General features: G+C 35.6%; 1 protein-coding gene across 1 annotated transcript; it reads left to right on the plus strand.

Annotated features, from left to right (window-relative positions):
* Nucleotides 1-3,186: 3,186 nt before the first annotated feature.
* On the plus strand, nt 3,187-12,127 carry LOC100306217 (trafficking protein particle complex subunit 3-like). Its single transcript, NM_001248628.2, has 5 exons — nt 3,187-3,319; nt 3,559-3,656; nt 4,092-4,191; nt 11,000-11,182; nt 11,830-12,127. The coding sequence occupies exons 1-5, from the start codon at nt 3,263-3,265 to the stop codon at nt 11,950-11,952; spliced, it is 561 nt and encodes a 186-aa protein (NP_001235557.2). The 5' UTR covers nt 3,187-3,262; the 3' UTR covers nt 11,953-12,127.
* Nucleotides 12,128-21,553: the final 9,426 nt, after the last annotated feature.

Here is a 21,553-nt window from a genome sequence, read left to right on the forward strand (position 1 = left end):
GATTGTCATAAAATAAATTGTAATAAAAATTAAATGACTAAAATAATTAACTAAAGATAGAAATACTAGACTTGGATGGTGACGTTGATCTTGATGAATGAATGTCCAAGTTTTGACTTGGAATTCGCTTGATCCACTATAACTTCACAATTATCTACTTATCCCTCTTGCTCATCCTCAATTCACTAATGTATTCTATTCCAACTCCCACATGGTTGTAAATTCTAAACTACTTGTCTGATACTCAATCCCTTGGACATACCAACACAAGCAATCAACATAAATGGTCGAGAATTAGTAAGACTTAACCAAGATTATTCTATCCCTAGAGATAATCACAATTAAGAACTTAATTCATATTCGGGTTTCAACAAGGTTTTCCAAAGTGAAAGTCTTTCCTAAATTCATTTATAAGATGATCAATCAAATAAAAGCATTTAGTACAAAAACAAATAAAGAACTCAAGATGAAATATTAAATTGATAGCATTAAAACAAAACAAAGTTCATCATTTCTTCTCCTAGGTGGAAGGAATTACTCTCATAAAAATAATACAATGAAAGCTAGAATGTCTAATAGAATAATCTTGGACTGTTCAGGACTTCTACACACCATTACAATGAATGTCTAGTCTCCTATGTATACAATTATAGCTAGGTTTATTTAAGAATATAATCACAGGAAATTACAAACAAATAATATCTCTAATTAGTTCAAGTAATTATCTTATTCTTCAGCTAATTAATCCTTGAAAAATATCTTACTCTTGATTTTCCTAACTTTTATCTTTAATTTCTGTAATTTCTCCTTTCTGAACTTTCTATTGATTTTGGGTCTCTAGAGTTCTGCATGAATGACCTGTTTTCGTTGAAAAACTATCAAAAATTCATTAAAAATAACTAAAACTAAAATTCTACCTAAGACAAAGTAAAAACTGAATTTAAAGCTAATTTGATTAAAAACAAGGTCTCAAGTTAACTAAAATATCAAATAAACGTTACAAAATGTATATGAAAATCTGATAAATTTGAAATTTATCCCATAACAAAAAATTTATACACCATTATTGATAATGTATTCAAAATATAAAATTCTCTACATATGACACTAAACAAGTTGTCATAAGTCAATCCAGGTTCATTTTGAATGCTATGAATGAAACGATAAGTAAAGGCACTAGTAACTTCCTTACCACTTAATGTCTGACCAAACCAATTTACATCATTTAAGAATATTAAATTCCTTAATGTTATAAAAAAACATTAAATGGTTGATAGAAGGGGAAATTTTACTAACAAAAATATTCAACTAGACTTGATCATCATCATAAGTTGAAATGCAAATTGTTAGGGTTTTTCCTATAACTTTATTAGCTTTAGGACATCTATGATCTTCCTTTCATATTGCTATAGAAGACACAATTTTAATTCACCAAATGAGTATCCACAAAAAGTGTTCACAAAGCAAGCATTTTGAAGCAAACACATTCTTCTAACACAAAATTGACAAATCAAGAATGGTAATTGTGCACTTAAAAAGACAGATCTAGAGATGGTGACTAGATTATATCTACTTTATTTGGGACCACCTATTTCATTCAAAATCGTGTTTACCATAAGACGAATAATGCATCCATCTTAGGCCTTTCCAAGCTCTTATTTTACATAATAATAATAATAATAATAATAATAATAATAATTTAAATAATTACATCAAATTTTATTAGTTATATTGTTAGCAGTTACTTTGTTAATAAGATATGCAATTTAAATATATATATATATATATATATATATATATATATATATTTTGTTGAAGTTTACTCAAAAAATAACTCATTTATAAAATTTTAAGGGTTCTCGAGATTAACAATTATAGGAAACCAGTAAAATTTTGAAACCTATGATTCTCACACAATCATTAGAGAGTAAGACATACCTTTGTCCATAGTGAGATCTTTATCGAGTTTTCGATGCGTCTTGATTTTCTTGAAAGAGGAAGAAAACAAAATTTCTTTCCCTTGACTATTCTTTCTATCTCTCTATGTTCGTGATAATTGGTGAGAGTTTTAAGTGAACACTTTTATGCCAGGAAGGAGATATTGTTTCATGTTAATGGGATTAACCTCTTTTAAATCACCACTCCTATCAAATAATAGTTATTTCTAGAAACTTTTTTAATTTAACCCAATTACAATTTAATTCTTAATCATTGATTATATATTTATTAGTCCCTACATAAGTTACATGTCTCTCGCATGAGACATTAATTCTTACAGTGAACACATGCAATGATGGGGTGTGGAGGTGGTGGGGTGGGGAATATGTCTTCACCTCCTAACCAACTCTCTGATGATAACGACGGTGAGGGCATGGTTAGGGAGGGAGAGAAGGAAGAAAGATGATGGTGGTGGCGGTGAAGGTAGGAAGAGATAAAATGGTTAAGGTCGAGAGGGAGGAATGTTGGGGTCAAAGAAAGAGAAAGGAAAAAAAATGAAGCTACATATATCCATTTTTTAGTGGGCAAATATTAGACACATAGGTTTATAAATCCAAACCTCACTTCGGGCAAGAAGTAACACATTATAATTTAACATGAAAAAAAACAGACCAAAAAATTTGTACGGATTAAATTCAAAATTAAAAGAATGAAAACATATTTTAGCCCTAAATTAAATTGTTGAATAAAAGGCATAATCATATAATTGACCCCTTAATTATAATGAAAAGTTCAATTGAATCTCTCAATTATTAAAAAGTTCAATCGGTTCTTTTAATTATTTAACAAAATTCAATTGAGTCTCTTAATTCTTAAAAAATTCATTCAAATCCTTTAATTATTTAAAAAAATTTCAATTAAGTCCTTCAATTATTAAAAGATTCTATCGGATTCTTTAATTTGGTCTCTTAGTTATTAAAAAAGTCCAATCAAAATTTCTCTATCTTATTATACATAAGGATCTGATTGTAGTGTTTTAAATAATTAAAAAAATCTAATTAAACTTTTAAATAATTAAAGAATCCAATTAAAGTATTTTAAACAATTAAAGGAGTTAATTGAACTTTTTAGTAACAGAGAAACTCAATTAAATTTTTAATTATAATCAAGGAATTAATTATATAATTAAGAGAAAATAAAAACAAATGGAATTGATGGTTAAAGTGTCAGCCCGCTGGGCCTGTGAGCATTGATCCAAAGACGCATCTTTTGCTTCACTCGTCATCACTACGCAGATCGCAGCAAACCAGACTAAACTCCGACGATGCCTCCCGTCGCTCCTCGATCCGGTGATGCCATATTCGCCAACGTCGAACGCGTCGTAAGCAACCCATACCCAAAAGCAAGACCCTCGTTATGCCCCGTTTGGTTTTCGAGAAAGTGAAACCTTTTAAATTCCCATATTCCCCCGATTTCCACTCCAAACTGTCGATTCCTCCATTTTGTTTTACACTTTACACGAAAAAAGCGTCAATTTTGTTTTTTTTTTTTTTTTGCTGAAGTTAATGGAATCGTTAGTGAATTCATATGATAGTAGCCTAATTGGTTTGGATTGTGCAGAATGCGGAGCTGTTTACTTTGACGTATGGCGCAATTGTGCGTCAATTGCTCACGGATCTGGAAGAGGCTGAGGAGGTTAACAAGCAGCTTGATCAAATGTACGTTTCTGAATCACTCTTTCTTCTTTTGAATTCGCTGAATGTTGTTAGTTTAATCTTTTTGTGTAAAAAAAGTTTATTTTTGTGATTCCTTGGTTCAGTGTGTATTTATATGTATAAAGGTGAATGTTTGGAGTGGATAATTGAGTTTTATTTACCCTTTCTTATAAATAGAGAAACTCAGTGTCTCATGGAGATTAGCCGGAACCATGGACACGTGGTGGTCCTGGACCATGTACTAGTTTCTTGTAGGGAAGAGAGTTATAGAAATGGAAATTAGAAGTTGGAAAGTAAAAGATGTGATCAAACCAGATTAAAAATGGGGTGAAAAAGGAGATGAAAGAGAATTTGGGTTTAGGAATATAATTACCCTATTCATATTTAGATTACTTATATTTACAAATGTGAATTTTGGTGTTTGGTTGGTGTTTTCAGGGGTTACAATATTGGAATCCGTTTGATTGATGAGTTTTTAGCCAAGTCTAATGTCTCCAGATGCAACGATTTCAGAGAGACGACTGATGTTATTGCAAAGGTATTGTATTGTCTTTTTGGTGTCTTTACTTGCTATAGATAAAATGTCAGAAAATTCATTCTTTTATACTTCAGAGATTATGCATCTCTGCTTGTTCATTTGATCTGTGTTATTTAATGTACAACTTACTGAAAGTAACTTGCAATTTAATGTTGTTGGTAGTATTATAAAAGGATCTTGCTGATGAGTGCTCTAAGGCTGCTGGTTAAGAAATCAATAAATAAAATGTTTTTTTTATCAGAAATCATGGTTAGAGTGCATTCCTAATATTTTAGATGTTACACTTTACTGGAATTTTTTCCACTTTTGATTCCTTAACCATTGCTCTTTAAATGAAGCTAAAGCTTAAGTGGACAAGTTCCACAAATTTGTTTTATTTTTCTTATTAAAAAGGTAATTCTTTTTTTATTTCACTTTCTCCCATGCTTTTAATTAATTTAAATTTTTTCATATATTACATCTTTATGAACTGTATTCCTATGAAGTATGTTAATTGGTTTATTATTTTATTGCAATGAATATTTGTTTTCTTGCAAATATGTGTGATTGAAAAATACTAGTGGTCGAATGGATGCAGGTGAGCCGCATCTGCTCCATAAAATATTTATTAGTTAACTGTTATATACTTGAGTTTGTAGTTGGATTTCTTGGTTACAGTTTATAGGATTTTGGTTGGGCCTTAGTAATTAGTTAAAATAGTATATTTACGTGATTCAAATATTAGGGGGTAGGAATTACCTTAAATAAGATGAAAGGGCTTCAACCATGACTTGAACTTCAATATGATGGTATTCCTATGGCCTGAGTAGTTAGTTGGAACAGTTATGTTTTAGCAGTTAAAGTGTTTGGGGTAGGAATTAGCTTAAATAGGAGGAAAAGGTAGAAGAGGGAGGTCAAGGGGCATATTCTGAATTGTTAGCATTTGGGAATTGAACAAATGTTCAGGGAAACCCTGTATGAAGGGGAAATGCTTCGAAGAGGGATTTCCTCCTTGTTCTGTTCATATTCAGTGAAGCAATAAGATCATTCATTTCTTTTCTCTATTTCCATTGCGGTTTCCTAACAGATTTGCACTCGAGCCTGCACAACATATCTGTGGCATTTTTTTTGGGAGGGGAGGGGCTGTGTGATACGAAAGAAGGGGTGCCACTGCCAATGGCAAGGCCCAACAGAAAAAGCACAAGACCAAAATACCTCCACGATTATGTGTAACGGCTTGTGGTGACCTGGCAATCCTGTCCCCTGTTTTGCCTACCATTTCCATAGAGCAGAATCCTTTCTGTTAGTGCATATCCTGCAAAATTCCAAATTCTGTTATGATAATAGCTATATATACAGCATCATGTAATAAGGAAACGACAATGAAATTATCTTAAGAACTTTCTTATCTGTGTTAGGAGGACACTGGCCCTCGAAGCCCAGTCTCGCTCTTTCCCTTTCCCTAACATTGGTGCTTTCATTGTCCTTGCTCATGGCTGAGTCCACTCGTTCCAAAGCAAACTCAGATCGTTTGGAGGATGCCATCACCAAGCTCTCACAGAACCACTTATCCCTCAGTGAAACCATTCATTCCATGACCCTCAAATTGGAAGAACTCATCCACAAGTTTCCCACCCCAGACTCCCCTCAACACTCACCTTTTTCTTCCACAGCTGTCCCACCACCTCCCGCGTCCCCATCCTTTGCTCATTGCCTGAAACTAGAAGTCCCACGTTTCGATGGTTCCGACCTGATGGGTTGGATATTCAGAGTCACACAATTTTTTGAATATCACTCGACCCCGGAACACGACCGCCTGACCGTTGCTTCCTTCTACATGGATGGCAAGACCCTTGTGTGGTTCCTGGCCGGTGTTCCTACAAGCTTTACAGACCAGATTTGCTCCCACTCAGTATGACGACCCCAATGGGTCTTTATTCAAACTCACAACGCGGAGATGTTCAGACGTACCTGGTGGAGTTTAAGCACTTGGCCAACCGGATTGTGGGTTTGCCGCCACAGTTCCTCTTGAGCTGTTTTGTCTCAGGACTCTAGGCCGACATCCGCCGTGAGGTTCAGGCTTTGCAGCCCCTCACCTTGGTCCAGGCAGCGGGGTTGGCCCGTCTCCAGGAGGAGAAATTGTTTGACGGTCGTCGGCCACCACGCCCTCGATCATCTTTCTTTTCTTCACCAACACCTCCCGCGCCCCCGGTGGCTGTGGCACTTTCTTCGGTGCCGCTAGCGTCACCTTCGATTCCGTCTCGGCTCGCAATTCTCATCAAGCGCCTATCTCCGGAGGAGCTGACATTGCGGCGCGAACGTGGCCTTTGTTTCAACTGCGATGAAAAATTTCATCGTGGCCACAAGTGTGCCTCCAAGGCATTTTTGCTTATTGGGGACGATGAGGAGCCTTTTGAAGACGCTGCTCCTTCCTTGGAGCCCTCACCCAACCCGCCCGATCCCACTGACCCGCTTCAGGCCCAAATCAGCCTTCATACCCTTTCGGGCCATCTCGCCCCTGAAACCCTGCGTCTGGTGGGCCAAGTCGCTCTCCACCCCGTGATGATCTTAGTAGACAGGGGGAGTACACATAACTTCATTCAGGAGAGTGTGGTGAAGCAACTGGGCTTGTCACCGTGTCAAACAGCTCCCTTGTGGGTGATGGTGGGTAATGGTCACACGTTGGATTGTCACCTTCTTTGCGAAGCCACCATGATTACGATTCTGGACATTACCTTCTGTGTTGATCTTCACGTTCTGCCCTTGTGCGGAGCCAACCTTGTTCTGGGTGTGCAATGGCTAAAGTCTCTCGGGCCGGTATTAACGGACTACAACAAATTATCAATGAAGTTCATGCGAGAAGGGCGTTTGGTGGAGTTCCAGGGAGACACTGATGCTTCCTTACATCTCATCACCCATCATCAGCTTCGCCGATTAGTTCGTAAAGACACTACAAGCACCTATTTTCATCTCCACATTACTCCAACAAAACCCCCCTCCACCCCACTCATCCCTACCACCCTACCCTTATCCATTTAGACACTTCTAACCCACTTTGTTTCCCTTTTTCAGACACCCTCGTCCCTACCACCCTCTAGACCCACCAATCATCGCATTCACCTCATCCCAAATGCAGACCCAATCAATGTCCGGCCTTATAGATACCCTCACTTCCAAAAGCAAGAAATTGAAGCTCAGGTGAACACGATGCTGCAGAATGGATTGATTTGCCCAAGCACCAGCCCTTTCTCCTCTCCGATGATCTTGGTTCGGAAGCAGGATGGCACTTGGCAGTTTTGTATAGATTACCGTGCCCTAAATGCGATTACGGTGAAGGATTGTTTTCCGATTCCCACCATTGATGAACTGTTGGATGGATTAGGTGGCGTGGCGTGGTTTTCTAAGCTGGACCTCCTCCATGGCTATCACCAGTTATTGATGCATGAAGACGACATCTCCAAAACAGCTTTCCGCATGCATCATGGCCACTTTGAATTCAGAGTCATGCTGTTTGGCTTATGCAATGCCCCTTCATCGTTTTAGGCAACGATGAATGCCATTTTCCGGCCGTATCTCCGTCACTTCATCATTGTCTTCTTTGATGATATTCTAATCTTCAGCAAGACTCTCGAGGACCATGTCGAACACTTGGAAAAAGCTTTCCAGATTCTCATGAAGGAGCAATTCTTCCTGCGTTTGTCCAAATGTTCATTTGCACAAACACAAATTGACTATTTGGGACACGTGGTCTCATCTCAAGGGGTAGCACCGGTGCCGGCGAAAACCCTAGCAATTCGTCAATGGCCTACCCCACACTCGGCTAGAACCTTGCGCAGTTTTCTTGGCCTCGCCGGATTTTACCGCAGATTCATTCGCGGTTACGCTTCGATTGTGGCGTCTCTAACGTGATTGCTGGGTCACGATTCCTTTGAGTGGTCACCGGAGGCAGAACGTGCCTTTATTGACTTAAAGTAGGCGTTGACTAATGCCCCTGTCTTGCAATTACCTGACTTCGCACTTCCATTTACAGTGGAAATGGATGCGCCCAGTGTCGGCATCAGCGCAGTGCTGTCTCAGAAGAACCATCCACTCGCGTTCTTCAGTAAACCCTTTCCACCTAAGCTCCTTCGTGCTTCCACTTATGTGCGCAAACTCCTTGCCATAACCGCCGCAGTGAAGAAATGGCGTCAATACCTCTTGGGACACCGTTTCACCATCATCACCGACTACCGTATCCTGCGAGAGTTGATGACACAGGTGATACAAACACCTGAACAACAAATGTATTCGGCTAAATTGATGGGGTACGATTACTCCATTCAATATCGTTCGGGTAAGTTAAACATAACAGTTGATGCCCTGTCTCAGCTCTTGGAGACCATGGATGGTTCCCTGCTATTGCTCTCGATTCTGTCCATGACTTTTCTCAGTGAATCGAAGACTCACTTATTACATCATCTTGATTTCCTCAAGTTGCGGCAGGAGATTACCCTCCATCCTGATCAATTTCCCAACTATCAAATTGCTCAGGATTCAATCCTGTACCAAGGTCGTATTTGGTTACCGGCGGGATCTTCTTTCATTCCGACCTTACTCATAAAGTACCACTCGTCTCCCATAGGAGGGCATATGGGGATCACGAAAACTCTCGCCCGTATCAATGACGATTTTTTTTGGCCCGGAATGCGCAAGGATGTTGCCAGCTTTGTCGCATAGTGCCTCGACTGTCAACATACAAAGTATGAGACCAACAAGCAGGCCAGCCTCCTCTGTCCTTTGCCTGTCCCTCTCTGCCCTTGGGAGGACCTCTCCCTCGACTTCATCGTTGGTCTGCCGTCATTTCGGGGCTATACGACAATCTTGGTCGTGGTGGATCGATTTTTGAAGGGCATCCACTTGGGTTACCCAGCACACCGCGTATTTAGTTGCCATGCTCTTCATGGACATTGTGGGTAAGTTCCATGGCATGCCTCGGAGCTTAATCTCCGATCGCGACCCTCTATTCATGAGTCATTTCTGGCAGGACTTATTCCGGCTGAGTGGCACGACCTTAAGGATGAGCTCTGCCTACCATCCGCAGACCGATGGTCAGACGGAGGTATTGAACCGGGTCATTGAGCAATGTCTTCGGGCTTTCATGCATCAGAAGCCATCATCGAGGGAAAAATTTTTAAATTGGGTCGAGTGGTCCTACAACACCTCGATCCATTCCGGCTCGGGTTTGTCCCCATACGAGTTGACTTTCGGCAAGAAGCCCCTTTCCATTCCACAATACCTTACGAGCACTTCAAAGCTAGACGCAGTGGATGATATTTTGAAAACCCGAGAGGAAGCTTTTTCCGTTATGCGCAAGAAGCTGATAAAAGCTCAAGACCTCATGAAGAAAATGGCGGACAAGGACCGCAGGGACGTCACCTTTGCGGAAGGAGATTGGGTCATGGTCAAACTACATCCTCATAAGCAATCCTCTGTCTCGGGAACTTATTCCAAGCTTACGAAACGATTCTACGGGCCCTACAAGATCGTGGAACACATGGGCAAAGCTGCGTATAAGCTACAGTTGCCAGAAGATGCTCGCATTCACCTCGTGTTCCATTGCTCCTTACTCAAGCCCTTCCATCACTCTACTGCAGAGCACATTGATTACTCCTTTGGTGATTTTGGATACGTGCAGAGGCACGGACACAGACGTCCAGGTATTGGTGCAGTGGGAGGGCTTTCCACCCGAAGAGACCACGTGGGAAGATTGGACGCCATTGAAGGACACCGTCCACCTTGAGGACAAGGTGCTTTTCCAAGCCATGGGGAATGATACGAAAGAAGGGTGCCAATCGCAAGGCCCAACAAAAAAAGCACAAGACCCAAATACCTCCACGATTATGTGTAACGGCTTGTGGTGACCTGGCAATCCTGTCCCCTGTTTTGCCTACCATTTCCATAGAGCAGAATCCTTTCTGTTAGTGCATATCCTGCAAAATTCCAAATTCTGTTATGATAATAGCTGTATATACAGCATCATGTAATAAGGAAATGGCAATGAAATTATCTTAAGAACTTTCTTATCTGTGTTAGGAGGACACTGGCCCTCGAAGCCCAGTCTCGCTCTTTCCCTTTCCCTAACAGTGTGTATGTGTGGAGGAGTAGTCTCTTTTTTGGAGTGTGTTTTAACCTGAATATGAATATAGAGTAAGGACCTAAAACTATTACAAGTCATTAAAGAGTTATGACTTGGAGCATTTGATATAATGACATGTTCCTTTCTTTGTGTATAGACTAATATAGTGTGTCAACCTGACCAGTCCTGTGCTTTCATAGTTTCATTAAGTGGGTTTCCAGATTATCTTATTTTGGGAAAACAAACTCTCTCAGTCTCTCTGCAACTTCCAACAAAAAGCTTTTGGAAGAAAAAAATTCAATCACTTCAAAAAAACAATCGGTGCCCAAACTTGCTTTGAGAATGTTGATTGCCTATTTTTCTAATCAAATCTCTTTTCAACCTAGGTTAGTCATCACCAACTATCTAGTCAATATTAACTCACTTGGCCGAGTGTTATAGAAGGATACCATACATGGAGTTCCTTTGCAATCCGTTCCATTGTACTTCTATGACTTTTGTCACATGTTATGATTTGTTTGGGCTATTGATGTTTAATTTCAGTATGAAACAGTTGGATGACATTTTGATTGGTATGATGTTTACAAGATTAAGAATTGATTTTTGGTTGTGTGATCGGCATTTTTTGTTTGTTTATTAATTATATTACTAGTAAAGTGTATTTAAGGGAGAAGGTAAGTTTTTATTTAATCAACTTAATTTTGCTTTTTACAGGTTGGTTTTAAAATGTTCCTCGGTGTTACTGCATCTGTGACCAATTGGGATGCTGATGGAACATGTTGTAGTATTGTTTTGGAGGATAATCCTTTGGTAGATTTTGTTGAGCTTCCTGACAACTGCCAAGGTTTGTACTATTGCAACATCTTAAGTGGAGTCATCAGAGGAGCCTTAGATATGGTAAGTTTCTGTTCCTATTTGTTAATTTGTTACATCAATTGCTTCAACATTCTAGAATTTCAATTTATCAAATATCAGTTGTATTTTTCATTTTTGTTTTCGCTTTTAACACTTGGGAAACTGGGAAAATATAATAGTTTGATTACTGCAGCCTTCCTCTGTGGTCTTCTGAAATTTGAGTATTTTCTCAAACATGAAATGGATTACTCCTTTTTTATTTTATTTTTTATTTCTTTATGTACCACAGTGTACATGGAAAGGGCAATTTTTTTTTTTTTTTTTATCAATTTTTGCTTTGAGTTGCTAGTTCTATTCTATATAAATCATTTAATATTTTATGAATGCAATGTTTTTTAGCTTCCCTTTTGTAGAGATCAAGAAAGTCAATGTTTTGCTTGAAAATTTCCACATTATGGGCAAGTTTAGCTTGACCAGAACCATGTCACTGAACTCAACCTAATTAAATTACTTAAAAAACTTTATGATAGTAAATTGTCCTGGAGGAAAATGAGGCATGGCATGTAATGTTCTGTTTTCTGTTATATCTTGGGAATTGGGTATCATGATGAAGCGTTAAAGTTTTTTCTCCCTATGCCATAAGCTTTGTTCTTTTTCTGTAAACATGATTCTCATACATCCACGTACAGGTGTCAATGAAAACTGAGGTAACTTGGCTTCGTGATGTGCTTCGCGGTGATGATGTGTTTGAGTTGCAGGTAAAACTTCTCAAGCATGTCCCAGAAGAGTATCCATACAAGGATGACGAGTGAATTTGTTTTTGTAGTATTGTATACTCCAGGTTTTCATTACTTCATCATCTCTGCATTATTAGATTATCATATTCTGACTGGTCCTGTGTGTATTATGATAAAACACTAAATACAACAGAAAATCTTTAATTAAATGATTATCATATTGGCTTTGACAGCGAGCTACGATCTATTATGATTTCTGAGGGCCCTATAGATTTTGAGTTTTTCTTATTATCTTCCTCATTATATGTTATTATGGGCTTGATATAGATATTTTTAAAGTCATGAGACCTGGTTTGCTCATTGACCTGGTCGAGGTGGTGGGCCAGTGGTTCAACCGGTGGGCTAGTAATTGGTTCGGTTTGATCCGGTCTACATTAAAAAATTCAAAATTATATATGTATCTATTATATATAAGTATATAACTAATATTATTTAACTAAAAAAAGTTCATCCATAATTTCATACTCTAAAATCTAAAATAATAATTGAAGTATTAAAATTAATAACAAAAGTGAAGTGTATTAGTAATAAAAGAGATAGTAAATAACAACTAGTTAAATTAAAAGTGTAGAATGAGTATATTTAGAAGAATTAGTTGTCTTTCTTTAACTTATCACTTTAAAGTCTATTTAAATGGATATTTTTGGTAAGTGATGGGGAATAGAGCATCATATAATATACTCCTAATTAACATAGACATTATGGTAGTGCACTTACACTATTTAAATTGAAGTTTAAAAATAGTTACTTTTTGTTAATGGCAAGTATGTTCCATCATTTAATTGAAAACATAATTAAAAAAAAAACTTTGTTTTCTGATTCTTCTAGGGCATTCTATAGTGGACCCATGCCCCTCCCCTTTCGTTTTCAGTTGTAACATCATTGGCATTTTCATTATCATATTTAAAACACAAGTTTAGTTTTCAATAAACAAAATGAGTTAGAGATCCAAAGGCAAACTCTTCCAAATTGATAACGGAGACAAGTCCTCTTTAATTGGTCTTTCACATGTCGGATCTGTCACTACAATGGCCCCTTCCTTATTGCTTTGACGATGTCCATTGGCACCACATGCAACTGTTGTCGGTGCTGCAACGAGAGCAGCTGGACCTCGAACCTGACGTGATCAAGAGGCTGTCGATTGTTTTGCACCAGGTGTCGTCGAGGTAGAATCGCGCGATGGAGGAGATAGAGTGATGCATTTGCCTCAACGTGCTTGTTGATGGCAAGAAGCTGAAGGTTATGACCATAGTTTCCATTTAATGTGCAAAACCCAGTCCAGATTTTAAAAATCGGTCGGGTCACCAGGTTTCCTCAAAATCTATCGGGTTTGGCTGGGTTATCCCAGATCACATGTATGAATAGTCCAATAGTGAACCAACTCACCGGGTTCCGGTTGGACCGGTTTGACCGGCCGACTCGAATCGGGTTTTATAACTATGAATATTTTAGCTATTAGATGATAGTACTAATTAGCAAACAAATTTCATTATTCAAATCGATTTAAGTTGTGAATCGTGTATTATATGTAGTCATTGGATAATTTGAATGTCCTGCTACATTTGAATTGTAATGTTCCTCAGGATTTAAAATTGTGACACCCTCCTACGCCCGACTATATATATATATATATATATATATATATATATATCTATATATATATATATATATATATATATATATATATATATATATATATAACCAAATTCACACTGGTAAAAGGTTCACATTCACTTCACTATTATCAATTAAAATTTATTAAAACATATTTGGCTCAAAATAAGACCGTCAAAATTTACAAAAATATTTTGTTAAATCATTGAGATAAAATAAAATAAACTAACATCATGCAAATGATATAAAAGCTTATGCCCACTGTCACATCCTATTAGTGCATTGTGTCCCGAAGTCTTTCAGCACAAGGTTCCTTAAAGCACTTCACCTAGCCATCTGCTCCCCCGAACACAAAGTTCAAGATCATCACATGATCCAAATACAAACAACACACAGGGAGTGAACTATCACATTCCTAACTAATAGATAAGTAAGACAACTAAATATACATATCATATAAACAAAATAAAACTTACTTAAATATAGCTCACATAATTTCACCACTTTGTCATTCAAAATTCACCTTTCAATCATCAATCACATTACACAACAATCACACACTCCGATCAAGACATAATAACACATTAATTTCATAATAAACAATTAACAAGCGTATGCAACAGTTATGCTAAGACTCAAACCTATATGCAATGTGATACCATGTCAGTGAAAAACCATCCTGGGGCGCTTAGGAGTACATAACAAGACACACCACATAATGGGTTTGTCAAGTCACTCCCACTAAGTAAGATCATTGGAAGACCAGTTAGGGTCACGATGTTTTGCGATAAAGGAGCACTCAAACCCGGTGACCCTCAAGGCTTACACTCTGAAGAGTCCGTTAGGGCCTCTCCCTCCTGATTCAGGTCCAACCCCTAAAATCATTTTAGCACACAGACACTGCTCGTGAATTATACAATACTAACGACCTCACACTCGTGTTTTAAACACGTACAACATATTGCGCTATAATTTAACACTGGTTCCTAAATAGGAAACCTACATTTTCTCTTTAACACGGGTTCCTAAATAGGGAACCTACATTTTCTCTTTAACACGGGTTCCTAAATAGGGAACCTACACTTTTTCTTTAACACTGCACATTAACACTTTTCTAAAGATAACACTGGTCGGGTTATTGTACAATTCACAGCTTACAACACAAATAATGTCACATCAATAGTTAATCACACACTTATTCACAACCAAAACTCATTCACAATTTCACAATCCACCATCATATGTTTTCACGTATCTCACAATTCAACACATGTTCTACTTTACACTTTTACTCAATCTCAATAACAATATTGTGATTTCAAAATAACATGTCATTCCACAATTCATCACATATTTTATTTATAGACATTGTTCATGAATTATACAATATCCACGACCTCACACTCGTGTTTTAAACACATACAGTATATTGCGCTACAATTTAACACTGGTTCCTAACTAGGAACCTACGCTTTTTCTTTAACACAACGCATAAACATTTTTCTCAATATAAACACTGGTTGAGTTATTGTATAATTCACAGCTCACAACACAATTAATGTCACAATCAACCATCCTATATTTACGTGTATCTCACAATTTAACATATTCAACTTTGCACTTATATTCAATCTCCATAACAATATTATAATATCAAAGTAATATGTTATTCTACAATTCATCATATATTTGATTTATCACTTATGTACAATTCCAATCATAATTTCATAATTCTAATATAACTATTTATTACACTAATATTATTCAAAACACAAACAAATTATACAAGAATATTTCTCAATCCACGGGGAGTAAAAATCCCTCACATAATTTCAGATAATCACACCAGAAGAATTTCAATATAATAAAACATCCCAAAAATAAATCTCAATTTGATCCTCTAAGGATCCCTACGCATATTCTCACTAATCCCCAATTGTGAATAACTCATCCCTTATCTCTAAGCGGACTCACGTGTCTTCTGAAAGCGATAGTGACATCTCTAGCAATTTTCTGAGATTCCTCAATTTTTTCTCTGATTGCCTTGATAGAGTTCTCAAAAGTTAGAGAGAAAGAGAAGGGATTGAAGTCTCCATTCTGTAATGCTTCGTACGATGCATATTTCTCCCTCCACATACATTATTTTGCAAATCCCAACGGTTGAGGTGTGCGGAATTGGATCGCGAACAACATATAAAAGTTTCACGACAATTCAACGGTTAACAAAATCGGGATCGTAGTTTTACCAAGACAACTTTGGGTTTCTGCGGGAAAAGAAAAGGCTACGATGCGAAAGGTATTTCTCTCAGTCTAGACATGATACAAAAATTCCCAATTGTGAGAATTCTTGGAATTGGGTTGCGAACCTGGTGTTTAAATTTCACGACGATCCAACGGTGAATGAGTCCGAGATCGTTGTTTTTCTGAGACAAGTTTGATGGTCTACGGAAAAAAGAAAAGATTTTGGAGAGGAGAAAGGAAAAACGAAATTGAGGGGGATAAATCATCGTAAAAGCTACCGTATGACCTAACATATCGTTATTTATATTTAGGGTACTCACAAATTATTATTTTATTTATTTTTATTATTTTATAAAAACAAATTCTATTTTATTCTCTATCAAATGAATAAATAAAATATTCATTTTTATTATTTCTTTTATGAAACTATTATTTTAATATACTTATTTCTCTTTATTTATTTTAATTACAAAAATCTTATCATAAAACTCTATTTATTTACAAATAATAACTCTTTTTAAATTAGTCTATGAAAAATAGGATGTTACAAAAATCACTTTTAAGTATAATCTTCAGTCATCTATTTTTTTCTTCTTCTTTTGGTGTGTGAGATTCCAATTGTCATGTACTAATTCTTGCTTTTCTAAAAATTAACGAATGTCTCGCAAGGGACATATCTAGTGAGAGTGAGTTAATTTTGGTCAATTAATTAAGATGCTAAAGATTGTCTTAAATCTAATTTTAATAATGTATATTTTTTTACATGATTGTAATTTTAAATTTGTTCTTCTCGCGCAATCTCGTGTTTTATTTGTGGTTTGGTATCTCAAAATGTGAGAGGTGTGTAAATATTTTGGAGTTTTTTTAATTAAAAATCAAGGGAAGATTTTGGAATAATTTAGGTGATGTTTGGTTTGAGTGTTTTGTATTTTTATTTAAATAAAAGTAAAAGTACGTTTATTTAAAATTTAGAAAATATTTTTAAAAATAGGTCAAAATCTGAAAATAACAAATCAATGTTTTCTGTTTTTATTTAAATAAAAGTGAAAATACGATGGTATTGTAGAATATTTTTCTTTTCGATACGTATTCTTTAAATAATAAGAATCTCAACATGAATACAGGTGGTTTGAGATTTGAATGTTTATTTTCTATTTTCTATTTTTTTTAAAATAATCTATTTTCAAAATTTTAAAATTTAGAAAATAAAATTAGTTAAGATCGAGTGTGTCATAACTCTTTTTTAATGGTTAGTTGTTAAAAACAATGTGAGGGGAGGAAATAAATTTATGCATTAAAGATTTATTTTTAATTTTCATTTTCCTATTATCCCATTTTCCAATAAGGGTGTAAAGAAAAATGAATATGACAACTTATTCTACTTCCTCCCATCTGGATTGAAAAATAATTAAATTTTTTATGTATGATGCATTAAATTATTAGTAAATTTTAACTGACTTTATTTTATTTTATTTCATGATGTTATGTTTAAAGTATTTTTTCATTTAGATTTTTACTTCCAACAACCTTTTTTTATATGTTTTTTTACTTATATTTAAGTCCGGATAAAGAAGCATAAGAATTATTCTAATCAAATAAATGCATAAATGTTTTTAACAGTATAATTACACTCCAGTAAAAAAATTATAATTACATTATGATAAACAAATCTTGATTAAGAAAACGCAAAAGAGAATTTTGTATTATTCTGTATTACTTAATTGAACTATTTATATTTTTTTGCTAAGCATATCACAGTACTTCTATTTTAAAAAACTTCTTAGGAATGTCACATAAATCTTTTCAAACTATAGAAGAGTTGAAAGAATACTCGTAAAAGTTTTAATAAGAATGAAAAAAAAAAAAGAAAAATCTGTATCTAATAGGACTTGTTTGGCTAACGAAAATCCTCAAGGATATCACTACTGAAAGCAAATGAACTGGTAAAATATTTTAGAAAGAAAAAAGGATCTCTCTTCATAGAACGTGAAGAAAAAAAGAATAAAAAAATCTGTATCTAATACATTAAATGAATTAGCTACTGTTTGAATATTTTTATTAGCTAATATCTTTTTTCACTTGGTGAATACTATAGCTACCATTTGACAATAAAAAGAGGAATAAAAATGATTCCCTCAGGTATACCTACTGTGACACCCTCTACCCCACACATATATGTACTAATAATAAAAGAAATGATTAAAAAAAAATTAAACTTAATTCAAGTTTTTAAAACATATTTAAATACAAGCCTTTCAAGAGGGTAGCAGACTACATTCACCTTTCTAACATCATCATAAAATTTTCTAAATAAATAATAAATTCACTTCGGCTCAAACAAGCCGTCTATAAAACCCTATACCCCAATGCACATCCTATCAGAGGCGTCCTTCAGCACATGGTTCCTTAAAGCAATTCACCTAGTCATCTGCTCCCTCGAACACAAAGTTCAAGATCATCACAGGATCCAAACACAAACAATACACGGGGAGTGATTATCACATTCCTAACTAATAGAGAAACAAACAACTAGATATACATATCATATAAACCAAATAAAACTTAGTTACACGTAATTCCACCACTTTGTCATTCAAAGTTCACTTTTCAATCATCAATCACATTACACAATAATCACACGCTCTGATCAAGACATAATAACACATCAATTTCATAATAAACAATTAGCAAGCGCATGAGACAGTTAGCTAACACTCAAGCCTATATGCAATGTGGTACCATGTCAGTGAAAAACCACCCTGGGACGCTTAGGAGTACATAACAAGACACACCAAACAATGGGTTTGTCAGGTCACTCTCACTAAGTAAGATCATAGGGAGACCAGTCAGGGTCACGATGTTTTGCGAGAATGCTCCAACCATATGGGATCACATAGGCTTAAAGGAGCACTCAAACCCGGTGACCCCAAGGCCTACACTCTGAAGAGTCCGTCAGGGCCTCTCCCTCCTGATTCAGGTCTAACTCCCTAAAATCATTTTAGCACACAGACACTGCTCGTGAATTATACAATACCCATGACCTCACACTCGTGTGTAAACACGTACAACATATTGCGCTACAATTTAACACTGATTCCTAAATAGGAAACCTACACTTTCTCTTTAACACTGCGCATTTACACTTTTCTCAAGATAACACTAGGTCGGGTTATTGTACAATTCACAGCTTACAACACAAATAATGTCACATCAAGAGTTAATCACATGCTTATTCACAACCAAAACTCATTCACAATTTCACATCTCATAATGTCACAATCCACCATCACATGTTTTCACGTATCTCACAATTCAACACATGTTCTACTTTACACTTTTACTCAATCTCAATAACAATATTATAATCTCAAGGCAACATATTATTCCATAATTCATCACATATTTCATTTATAAACACTGCTAATGAATTATACAATACCACGACCTCACACTCATGTTTCAAACATGTTTAACACAATTGCGCTACAATTTAACACTGGTTCCTAACTAGGAACCTATACTTTCTATTTAACACTGCGCATAAACACTGGTCAGATTATTGTATAATTCATAGCTCATGATATAATTAATGTAACATCAAGTGTTAACACATCACTTATTCACAATCGAATATCATGTCCACACTTTAACATCTCATAACATCACATCAACCATCTCATAACATTCCAATGATATTCATAAGGTACAACATACACATGTTCATCAAATTTAACCATAATATTCTCAAACTCCAACACTTAATAATTTTTGGAATCATACTATAACACTCTACAATATTATTTACATAAATTATTAATATAAATAACTACCTCTATATATATAAACTAGCATACATCATATTGAATCACAAATTCAAAGTAAGCTTTCAATGCACAAATTCTAAATAATTATATGAACACTTTGGTCAGTTTCAATTATGATATTAATTTTTTAAATTATATATAAAAACCTAAACAGCAAGAAAAAGAGAAAATACAAAATCAATATCTCTCTCTAAATTTTCCTTACTTTATTTCATCAATTCATATTAATTAGAAAAAGTACTCGATTTATAGGGTTCACGCTCAACACAATAGCATATCAATTTCACAAAATTGGTCTGTCAAACATATATAATTCACTGTAATAATTATAAGGATAAAATGAAAATTGCAAAAACACCCCAAAACTCATTCCAATTGATATCTCTAAGGATCCCTACACATGTTCTCACTAATCCCAATTGTGAATAACTCATCCTTACCTCTGAGCGGACTCACGTGTCTTCAGCAAAGATAGCAGCATCTCTAGCGTTCCCTGAGATTCTTCAGTTTTCCTCCGACTGCTCCGATAGAATTCTCAAACGTCAGAGAGACGGAGAAGAGATTGAAACCTCCACTTGTACTGTCTTCATGCGATTCCTTTTTCTCCCTCCACGAATATTATCTCGCAAATCCCAACGGTGAAGTGTGCGAAATTGAATTTCTAACAACATATCCAAATTTCATGAAAATCCAACGGTTAACGAAACCGGGATCGTAGTTTTACCGAGACAGTTTTGGGTTTCTGCGGGAAATAAAAGGCTACAATGCGAAGGGTTTTCTCTAAGCTCAGACATGATTTTGAAATTCCCAACGGTGAGAATTCTGAATTGGTTGCAACTGGTGTTCAAATTTCACGACGATGCAACGGTGAATGAGTCCGAGATCATCGTTTTTCTGAGACAGGTTTTGTGGGCTGCGAAAAATATAAAGAGTTTTGAGAGGAGTAGGGAAAAAACCAAAATGAGAGGTAGAGGGGGCTGAGACCTAGCATGTTGCTATTTATAGTTAGAGACATTTATGACCTATTATTTACTCTATTTATTTATTTTTATTATTTTTACTAAAAAAACTTTTTAAATTTATTTATGAAAAAAATGGGATGTTACACCTACAACCAGTTTGAGCCGTTACCTTGGTACCCTCAAAACAAAAACAAAACAACACTTTACACACCACAATAAAAAAAAAAATACAAGGCACCAAATTAAATCCTTCTAAGTAGCTTAAAGGACTTCGTCTCTAAGCAAATTTAGAAAGCTTACAAATATTAAATTGTTAAAGATGACGTTAAGGGAATCTCCTAATGCAAATTCTCCTTGTTCTGAACCCGAAACTGTCCAATATAAAAATACGAGTGAGAAAAACAGAGAATATGATATGCAACAAAGATTGACTCGAGTATCACTTGCTGAGTAAGGCCGGCAGCATATTTTACTACTAAGTACTTTCCCTAATTACAAATGGCAAAAAAGTGGAGATTGTGGTGTGTTTCATTGTTGTTTGAAATAAGCGTTGATATGAGTTTAATTTTCATATACCATTAATATTATCAACAAATTACAAATCATTCTGTATATAACTTTCATTTTTTTTTAGGATTTATTAGCGACAACAATGTTAAAACGCCCACCATTAGACTGATTCTAATAAATAGTATAACTTTTAAAATATTTATTATAAAATATCTTTACACTCTCTAGCACATTATATAAATATTTTTATGATTGAATGAATGAATAATTGATAATCTCTTTTTAGTGTTTTCGTTAGAATGACACCATTGAAGGCAAGTAGATCCTGATTGATATCAAAGACAACAAAAAGGAAATTTTGGGCCCCTCACGTGAGATTGGCCCTACATTACAATGCAAAGGCAGAAAGACACTTCCAATAAACGAGCCTTGGAAATATCGAGTCATTGCCTTATTAAGTTGGCA

The sequence above is a fragment of the Glycine max genome, chromosome 12 (genome assembly GCF_000004515.6).
Source record: "Glycine max cultivar Williams 82 chromosome 12, Glycine_max_v4.0, whole genome shotgun sequence".
In the NCBI taxonomy this organism is placed as follows: domain Eukaryota; kingdom Viridiplantae; phylum Streptophyta; class Magnoliopsida; order Fabales; family Fabaceae; genus Glycine; species Glycine max.

Coding starts and splice junctions, on each gene's coding strand:
- LOC100306217 (NM_001248628.2), top strand. CDS start 3,263: ATGCCTCCCGTCGCTCCTCGATCCGGTGATGCCATATTCGCCAACGTC. Junction 3,657..4,091: donor AACAAGCAGCTTGATCAAAT/GTACGTTTCTGA, acceptor TGGTGTTTTCAG/GGGTTACAATATTGGAATCC. Junction 11,183..11,829: donor TCAGAGGAGCCTTAGATATG/GTAAGTTTCTGT, acceptor ATCCACGTACAG/GTGTCAATGAAAACTGAGGT.